We start from the raw sequence: 10573 nt of genomic DNA on the forward strand, positions 1-10573 counted from the left end.
ACCGAAAATATGGTAATTGCACGGAGATAGGACAAACGTGTTATACGATTAAAGTTAAAAGTCAGATGTATTGAATTGAAAGAAAATGCCATAAATAATAAACTGTACTTAATAAAATAAAAACGTTTAGTTGAATAAAAATGGTCCACACGAGCTGCGGGTTGAACGTTATACAGTTAGTAATAGCTTCACCACCGAGTTATAGTTTTTCAGCGTCAGAAAAACACAAAACTTCTCTCATATTCCACATTCTTATTCTTAATAAATGACCAAGCAGGAAATTAGATCATAAATATTCAGAAGCATCTTTTCTTCATGTAACAGTCGTAGAGCAGTCCCTCATATACAAGGTAATATAGAAGACAATAGAACAATGACATGAAACAACATATAGCCTCCTTGACCGAATTCTTCTACAATACACAACACCTAGGGTTGAACTGACACACTGTGGTATTCATTGTGAAATCGGTTTCTCGACAAGTAAATAGGTAAATATGTAACAAAGCAAAGTTCGTCCAGAAATTTGTGAAGGCTTTCATGAGAGATAATTTGACTGAATCGTCCCTATTGTGAAAAATAACGAGTCTAGACAAGTTTGGAATAAACATAAAAAATCTTTATTTTCACAAATGTTTGTTTGTTTGTTTTTAATGCACAAAACTACACAAGAACTATCTGTGCACTGCCCACCACGGGTATCGAAACCCGGTTTCTAGCGTTGTAAGTCCGCAGACATACCGCTGTGCCACTGGGGGCATTCACAAATGAAAATAAAACACAGCTTGCATACCCATACTGACGAGTAGACAGTCCTTTTCCCTCTAGGTTGTTTTTGGTCCTGACGCCCCCTTTCTCGCAGGATCGATTGCAACAGAACCAAATACAATTATTAAAAAACTAATCCTCTCTGTAGATCATTTACTGGAGAATTGAACTAAGAAAACGCGATCAAGTCTAGAATGAAAACTCCACTTCTTTGTCCAGTGGACGGTATCATCTTGTGACCTCTGTTCTCCGACAGCATTAGTTGGCTGTCACTTTCAGTTAATGCCATAATCGACCAACAAAGGATATTTCAGTGCTGCCCTGTTCAACTCGGTCCTGAAATATCCTTCGTGGCAGAGAAGACGTCATCTACTAAAGAAAACGAAGAACAGAGTAAGTAGAAGATAATGTTAACGACTTTCTGGACCACTAACTGCAGTCACGATAGTGCGGAAAGAAGCAAGTAAAACATTTGAAGATTTCTATATCACTGTAGAAAGTAGAAAATAAACAAACATGATATACCCGCATGTAAGAACAAGATCTCGACCGGATTTAACATGTCCAAAACTATAGCTTTAGAAAATTTAAAAATTTTGTATGTTGTGAAATATGTAATACGGAAGAGTGAGACATGTACACATCACACTGTAAATACACAAGCTGATTCTACAATTAAGTGTCTTTTCAATACTCCTTTCTGATAGTGATATAAGTTTGTATAAAAAATGAACCAAGACAGATATGACAAAGAATACTGTTGGTTCATTATTTCAGACTTACCTCACTTACATTGATGACGTATGGTGTCCTTACAAATCTAGGGGTGTTATCGTTGGCATCAGTAACAACCACGCGAACAGGGATGGAGATGCTCTGTAACAACATATATTTAAAAGTTATAACATTTCCATTGTTAGTTGAGGAAAATGATATTAAAAATATTTGAATATCAATCTTTGCGATTTGAGTCTAAACATTCACTTTAAAATAAATCCATTGTATTTGTGCCCTTATCAACTATCACAATTCTGTAACAATAAGAGTAATTTAATAGAAACTTACATTGAGGTACATGTTCCTTACATTTAGCAAGGTAAACAACAATAAAGAAAGATATTAGACTGAGATTAAAACTCACTGGATCATCTGCCCCAACCTTAGAACAAATCACTTCAAACTGGACATTCTGTAGTCCTTCCACGCCTTCCTTATCTAACTTTGTCTTGAGGATGAGTGTTTTAGAAAATGGTTGTATTGAAACAGGAGAGTTTTCGTCAGCAAGAGATAATGAGATATTACCGTTTCTAGAAGGGACTCCCTCAACGTGAAGATTTCCTATTACGCTACCTGGCGGATAAAATACATGAATGTTGATGCACAGAAAACTTAAATTGTTTCTATCTAATTCTAGTTGGACTTCTGGGTCTAGCTTTTACTTTCATTTTAGAAATTCCCTAACTGGCTGAGTACATGGGATTCATAGAAGTGAAACCCGTCTGTACTACCATAATTGTCGGTAGGTAGCGCTAGTAGCGCTTTACGCGATACTTTATACACGATACTTGTGTACAGAAGTACATTATATTCATACAATAGTAAATTGACCAACAACAACTTATAACTACAATGAATTTTTATTATGATTATAATTTTTTATTGGGAAATGTATCATTATATACACGATATAAGTATTAGAAGATTGTTGTGGTAATCTGAATTCTGTCCACCGCGGGAAATCGAGTCTCGGATTTTAGCGTTATAAGTCCGTTAAGTTACTGCTAACCCGCGGTGGACATCATTGATTTGATATGTGTAAGATACGCACAAAGCTACACGATGGGCTATCTGTGCTCTGCCCACCACGGGTATTGAAACTCGGTTTCTAGCGTTTTAAGTCCGCAGACATACCGCTGTGCCACTGGGAGGCCGGTGGACATCATTTGAAGGGTACGTTAGTTTAAAATCACCAAGAAAAAATGCAATCATTATAATCTCACATTAAAAAGTTAATAATTTTGTAAATGAGAAAAGAAAATACAAAACCATCGTAGTTATGACGTATTGGTTCAACAAAAATAAATCTTTATATAGGAAACCATCGTGGTTATGACGTATTGGTTCAACAAAAATAAATCTCTATATAGGAAATCATCGTGGTCATGACGTATTGGTTCAGCGCTTAGCCGAACTTTCGACTGAACATCGACTACATTTAGCTAACATGGACTTTTGAAACTACGCGCACTAGATAATTTGGTTTGTGCCTATGACATACTTTGGCTCTACAAGCGATCTCGAAAGCTTTTATAGTTTTGCAAAGGGATTAATTTGTGTTTTGAAACCAACTTTGTGTAGGAACAAAATATTTGTAAAACATGAGACTGTTTCGTTTTATGTCAGAAAACAAACCGTTGATGTTTACTACAAAAAAAACCAAAAAAACTTCAATATTTATGTTAAAAAGGATTAAAAGCTGGTTTTAAAATGGCCACCGTAACCTATTAAGAAAACAACTTACCAACAGCTAGTGACTCACTCACTGTAAAAGCTTCCGCTGAGCCCCCACTGGCCAGGTAACAGCGATTGTCTATCAAACCAACAAATGTTTTTCTTTTTATTAAGTTGTATAAACACAAAACTTTTTAAAACAATCATTCGTATGTATTTTTCCATGAAGAATGTTTATATTTTAACAGATATTAAATTTAAAAAGTGGCATTCAAATACATTTCCTCAAATAAAAAAAAAAAGATTTACACATAGGCGCCCGCAAGAAGGGGCAAGAGGGGGCATTTGCCCCCTTACATTTCACAAAAAATTGCACTTATCATGATGTGAACCTTACATCGTAGTTAAAGTAAATATTTTTATTAAAACTGTAAAATTGTGTTCGCGTTTAAGCACACATTCTTTTAGTCTGTTGATTTACACTGTAAAAGCTGATCCCCTACAAACATGTTTTGCCCCTCCCTTGAAAACATTTCTGTGGGCGCCAATGGATTCAAACATAAAAAGCGTGAAAGTAAGAGTATATTTAAATTATTTTGATAAAATTTAAAGTAACCAGTTATTAACATAAAAAAATAAAAGTTGTTGAAAACTAGATCTTGAATAGAACGAAGTGTGAGAAGAGATGGGGATTATAAAGGAATATATTGTAATTCCAGAAGCTTAAACTTAAAGTATTCGAAAACCAACCCTAATCAGAGCAAAATTGGAAACCCACCAAGATCACTGCACCAGAATATTTGTGAATATTTCTAAACTCTACTGTCACGTGACAATCAGATCATACTTTGATTTTATTTAAGTACAAAGCTACACTGTGACCACTACAGGAATTAGAAGCCCTCGAGCGTACCGACAATCATAGTTGGAACCCGCTATAAGTAATACTACACCAGAAAGTACGTGAATACTTGTAAACTATATAAGGGTAGCAACTGTTTCTTGAAACCAAATAATTTCCACTCAGGTATATAACTTGGAGAAAATTACGCCAATCTATATAAACTTTGGTTTAAGTTTGACAACTGTGACTTTATTGTGTAATAAAAGTTCTTTATCTTATATCTGTTATAATTTATTTGTGGCAAAGCTAATAAGGTTATTTGTCGCCATCCCTAATTTTGAACTACTAGTCAGAGGGAAGGCAGCCAGTCAGCAATGTCCTTCCACCCACCTTTAAAGCTAAGGTATTAACTGCCACTCTTATAAAACACCCAAAATTAAAAGGGAAGGAGATATTTTTCAGCATTTGCGGATTCGAATCTGTCTCGCCAGCTCTACCGAGAGCTGTACTACAGGGCCAACCCACGCTCTTTACTCTTTACTCTTTTGTTCTTTATATGAAATTTAGAACTGATACAAAGATTAACTAACAAAACTTCCTATATTGACGAACGGGCCTAACAAAACTTCCTATCTTGACGAAAAGGCCTAACAAAACTTCCTATCTTGACGAACAGGCCTAACAAAACTTTCCATATTGACGAACGGGCCAAACAAAACTTTCTATACTGACGAACGGGTCCAAAAAAAACAAAAAACCTTCCCATATTGACGAACGGGCCAAACAAAACTTTCTATACTGACGAACGGGTCCAAAAAAAAACTTCCTATATTAACGAACAGGCCTAACAAAACTTCCCATATTGACAAACAGGCTTAATATAACTTCCTATATTGACGAATGGGCCTAACAAAGCTTCCTTTGTTATGTCATCATATATTTCTAACAAAATTGAGCTGTTTGGTGATTATATGGGTTGAAATACTGATGATGATAGAACTATATTTCCCTGGTGATTATATGGGTTGAAATACTGATGGTGATAGAACTATATTTCCCTGGTGATTATATGGGTTGAAATACTGATGGTGATAGAACTATATTTCCCTGGTGATTATATGGGTTGAAATACTGATGATGATAGAACTATATTTCCCTGGTGATTATATGGGTTGAAATACTGACGGTGATAGAACTATATTTCCCTGGTGATTATATGGGTTGAAATACTGATGATGATAGAATTATATTTCCCTGGTGATTATATGGGTTGAAATACTGATTGGTGATAGAACTATATTTCCCTGGTGATTATATGGGTTGAAATACTGATGGTGATAGAACTATATTTTCCTGGTGATTATATGGGTTGAAATACTGATGGTGATAGAACTTCATGACGTCGAAGTTTTGAGTCGTATCGTGGTTGGTTAGTAAAGCTCAACAAACAGGCATTAAGCTTCAAAGGTCAGAGAAGGTTTTGTGTTAATCATCGTCTTCAGAGTAACGATACAGGAGAGACAATGGTACAGTCAACCAGACAATGGTACATTCAACCAGACAATGGTATAGTCAACCAAGCATGAAGTATTCATCTATTACCTCATGCCATTATCAGTAGTTTTTACTCCATTCCTTCTGTCTTTCATTCACGTATATGGATAGTAGGGTCATTTTTCCATTCTACATGAAGAAAGTTGAGAGGATACTGTTTCCATTCTCAGTACTTTATACATTACAGTAACTAAAACCGATTAAAAATCCCGCCATTCGTCAAAATGTGGTTCTATGACTACGTAATATCTAAGTGCAAATGCATAACTAGTTTTGTGTCATCCTCATGATTTTGTGCATCATACGTCTATGAATACTTTGTAAACAGTCATTCCCTCCCATTAATTAACTTCGGTATATAATGAACCAGAGACATCTAAAGGTCTGATGTAGTGTCCTTTCTTTTCGCAATACAGGGTGCATGTGAGGTACCAGGTTTTCTACAGTCTGATATTTTGTAACCCAGTAGAAACTTAAAAACGTTTATTTTGTTTTTTCAGAGTCTTCTTAACGCTAAGTTATTGGAAGACTAGAGAGATGACAAAAAGTTCTAAGGTCGATCTGAAATATTGTTCTTGATGACTTCTTGTATCTTCGTATTTTCATACGAAGAAGATTCTCTTCCGTTGGTTTTTCACTGAGCAAAATTTATTTTAGCCTTTGAACTGTAAGCAACCATTAGTATATGTAAATAGTATATAGTAGGGCCCGGCATGGCCAGGTGGTTAAGGCACTCGACTCGCAATCTGAGGGTCGCGGGTTCGAATCACCGTCACACCGAACATGCTCGCCCTTTCAGCCGTGGGGGCGTTATAATGTGACGGTCAATCACACTATTCGTTGGTAAAAGAGTAGCCCAAGAGTTGGCGGTGGGTGGTGATGACTAGCTGCCTTCCCACTGCTAAATTAGGGACGGCTAGCGCAGATAGCCCTCGTGTAGCTTTGCGCGAAATTAAAAACAAACAAACAAACAAAAGTATATAGTAAACAATGTATACAGTATTATTATTCTTAGTAGGAGCATTCTGACACTGTCTGAACCACCTATGTTATTAACTGTCTGTAAGGAAGCAGTTAGAACTCTAACTTTCCTAAATGTTGGGTTCACCGTGTGATTCTGCTATTTCAAGCAAGCGTCCAGAAATTTCTGTCCACAGATTAAACAGATTACACTCCTCAGTAAATTAAAGAGCTTCTATTAAGACAGTTATTTTTCTATGCTCTAACCTCATATGCATGTCGTTATCTTTAAAGGCACTGACAAACTGACCAAATGTTAGTGGATCTATGTTTTTTGTGGGATAGTTTTGGATAAGATTTCCTCCCCTTCTACTCTACTTAGGAACCTGATAAGTGAAAATTCCTTTAGATGAGTTTTCTAAAACTACTGATCATGTTATTGGTTTTCTAGTGGGAAGTTGCTCAGTGTTGTTATAGCAATTATTCTAGACAGGAAGTACGTTAACTAGCTCACTGTTCATCAATCAATATGTTTACTTTAGAGATAATCTCCAACTGGGCCCGGTGTGTTTTATAGATACTTTGAAATTATTAGGCTGTTGATGTAAGAGCAAAATTTAGCAGCGGTTTATTGAATATTTCGGATCCAATGGTGGTTGGAGTTATTTAAAATGTTGCTAGATATACTGGCGTGTGATATTTAATTCCAGGCAACTTAATTACAGAGACGACTTGTTTGTAAAAATCCAGGTAACATGGTGGTCATGACGATAGTAGTTCTGAAGCTTCAGGTATTCTTGTGGTAACATAAATAATGTTTAAGTACTAGGTAGCATTGTGGTAGTGAATGGAAGACTTTAAGTTCCATGTAACAAAGAGGTAGTGGGCTTTCACTGCACAATCTGACAAAGATTCTGGTGATCTATCGTCAAAGAAACTAACTGATTGTATAACTAGTTTGTTCTATATCTGTCAAGACCTTTTTTTGGGAGTTTACACTACAGAATTAAGTTTTGAATAATCTACAATTGCAATTGTCAAATTTATATCTTCTGACAGCTTGTCATTCACAGATCTTTCTACAACAGAATTCCTTAACAATTAATAGTCTGCAATATATATTTATATCTTCTGACAGCTTGTCATTCACAGATCTTTCTACAAAAGAATTCCTTAACAATTAACAGTCTGCAATACATATTTATATCTTCTGACAGCTTGTCATTTACAGATCTTTCTACAACAGAATTCCTTAACAATTAACAGTCTGCAATACATATTTTCAAAAACACCCTGTACATATTAACAATTTATATTGATTTCTTTGTTTTAGCGATTAAAATTTCTTTTATTGCTTCAGTAAACTTCGTTATGTTCATGGTCGTGATCTTTCAAAGCTTTCCATCACTTTCTTATTTTCCAACATCTTTATTGGTTGTGTTTTTTCAAGTGGTTTGTAACTTTTTAACCATTCTTCGGTATGTTTTTCCAACGTCTCTCTAGAATCTTCTTTCCTTTATCGAATTTATAATTTCAATACATTTTCAAATTTCTACTTATATTCTGCTGTGTCTACCAATGTTTCTCTTCTGACAGCTATCTGGTAATATTATACCATAATTGTTACACTCTTGACTGTGCTCTAACTAAATTTTTTGATATACTTTCTTTGTTCTTCTAAATTCTTTTTACATTTCTGCTCACATTCTTTCACTCTTTGTCACTTTTGAGGTCGTATTCTTGTAAGGTTTTTTAAAATTATTATTGCATTAATGGTTTTATTCTTTTAACATTTTTCTACATTACACTTTTGACTGTGTTCTTCCACGCCCTTATACATTTTTGGTCACATTCTTGGTTTGGTTTTCCCGACACTTTTTTTTTAAATCTTTATGCTGTTGTTAAATAATCTGTTCGATCTGTAGTCCACTTTAATCGCCTAATTTAATCTAAACATAAAATTGTATACATTCTGCTTTCAACTGAATTATCTTGGGATCGTCAGATAGAAATTCGCGATTTATTCAGAACTGACTTATTTAAAACTTTAATCTCTTGGGGATATTAAAACAGGTACTTTATTTAAACATAATCACAATCCGAGCCACGAACAGCCTCACTCTGACTTTATGTCGTAATTAGCTGAGCACCAAATCTAAAAAATAAACAGGAGTTCGCTAACTAATTTGCATAAGACTCTTTAGCTGTTTGCATAATAATAGACACTTATTTTTCTTCTTTTACTCAATTCTAAGTATAAGATACAATTTGAAATAAAACAAAAGAGGAAAAGTGTCAGTGTATCCATTTACCTTGAGTAGGAAAACTTGAAATTACCACGGGGAGAGGAAACATGAGCATTAGTAGGCCTACGGAGTTGCAAGGGGCTCTACATATACGGTGATTTCTCCATGTTCCACGTCTCTTGAAATGTTCTTTGTTTTCGACATTATTAGAAGCTTCCATCCTAGCTAGGGGAAAACAATAAATACGTAGAAACATGGCTTGAAAGTAGAATTGCCGTTAACAATATACGCAAAACATAATTCTTGTATAGAAAGTTTCGGAAAAATTATTAAATTTCTTTATTTCTTTTTTAAATAAAATATCATACCGACTAGAAATTATTCACTGAAGATATACATCAAATTATATATCAACTAGAATTCATCAATAACAAAATATTAACCGAATGATAAGTTACGTTACAAATCATGAACACAGACAAATATTTACGTTTAATACAGCGCAACCTAGTGTGTATACCGCGTACTGTGATGCAGAGCAAAAACTGTTAGGGTATGGTATTGCAGTAGAGGGTGACATTTTGAACATCCTGGAGAAGAGATGAGGACAAAATTTAATTCAGAATTCTAAAATTTTGAGCTTAAGCAGATCTTACACGTAAATCAATCTATTTTAGCTTACCTCCTATAACTTAGATTGTAAGATTTTTCTAATCGCAGCAAGTTATTCTGCATTTGTTTATTCTTCTGAAGAAGAATAGTGAACTATTCGAAAGCGCTCGAGTTTGGGTCTCGTTTGAAAACCATTATAACTTTTGTATGAGATCCTGTATGCTAACTTCCTAATCTGCATTTGTTTTGTTACTGTTGCTATATCTAATCGCGAATTAAACTTCAATATTAAAGTGGAGCCAATAATTTTACAAAATAGTTTATTTTTCTTTTTCTAAAGAAGTTCTGAATTTATAATCTGCTCCACATATGGAGTTCAAACACCATTTAGCTAACTTACATTATCTTCTCTCCAAAAATAACAATAAAAACTCTTTCTCATACATTTAAGTGCACCATTAATAAATAATCTTCAAAGTGCTTTTTGTTTTACAGATTAACTTTAAAATAAATTTAACTTTAAATATAATTTTTCAAAAGGAGCTTAAGCTTTATTTAAGAACCCAACAAAATTTAATGGCAAACTTCCCTGTTTTAAAAGAAGTTAATAGTTAATAGAACGAAACATTTAGAACAAAGTATCTACAGAGCAAGGAAAGCTCAAAGGGTGAGAAGTTAGGATAACTTCTGTAAAGTCCTTTTTAGGAGATCTTTATTTTTATTATATGTATATCGCACTTAAGATTCACAGGAAGTTATTTTGATTTTCTTACATTTTTCTACTGTATTGCCTAATCATTGATTCACTTACCATATGTAAAAACTACTAAAATATGAGGTAATAAATTTTTTGTCACTGCTAATATCATCAGAATATAAAACTAACCAGAGCTATATTTCATAACAAACTAAGTACTTTCTTTGCATACTAATGGACTTAGAATTCTACAATTCACGCAGAAATATTGTTGCGTATCTGCTTGTTTGTTAATTTCCGGTATAAATTCTTTCCGAGGAACTTCAGTGATACAAGTTCTTTCTTGATTAAAACTAATTTATTCTTTCTCGATACAAACTTTGTAATACACAGAATTTCCTATCAGTACGTTAAACGTATGTTTGTTTGTTTGTTTGTTTG

At 34.3% G+C, this 10573-nt stretch overlaps 1 protein-coding gene across 1 annotated transcript in view; it reads right to left on the bottom strand.

Annotated features, from left to right (window-relative positions):
* Window positions 1-10573, bottom strand: part of LOC106462189 (protocadherin-16-like) — a 50450-nt gene that overhangs the window by 26747 nt on the left and 13130 nt on the right. The window contains exons 2-5 of the mRNA XM_022389386.1: window positions 8890-9044; window positions 3290-3358; window positions 1910-2118; window positions 1552-1644 (exon numbers count right to left, since the gene is read on the bottom strand). Of these exons, the coding sequence (XP_022245094.1) occupies window positions 1552-1644; window positions 1910-2118; window positions 3290-3358; window positions 8890-9043 (525 nt within the window). The 5' untranslated portion in view covers window position 9044. The remainder of the gene's footprint in view (window positions 1-1551; window positions 1645-1909; window positions 2119-3289; window positions 3359-8889; window positions 9045-10573) is intronic.

The sequence above is a fragment of the Limulus polyphemus genome, unplaced genomic scaffold (assembly GCF_000517525.1).
Source record: "Limulus polyphemus unplaced genomic scaffold, Limulus_polyphemus-2.1.2 Scaffold1115, whole genome shotgun sequence".
NCBI lineage: Eukaryota > Metazoa > Arthropoda > Merostomata > Xiphosura > Limulidae > Limulus > Limulus polyphemus.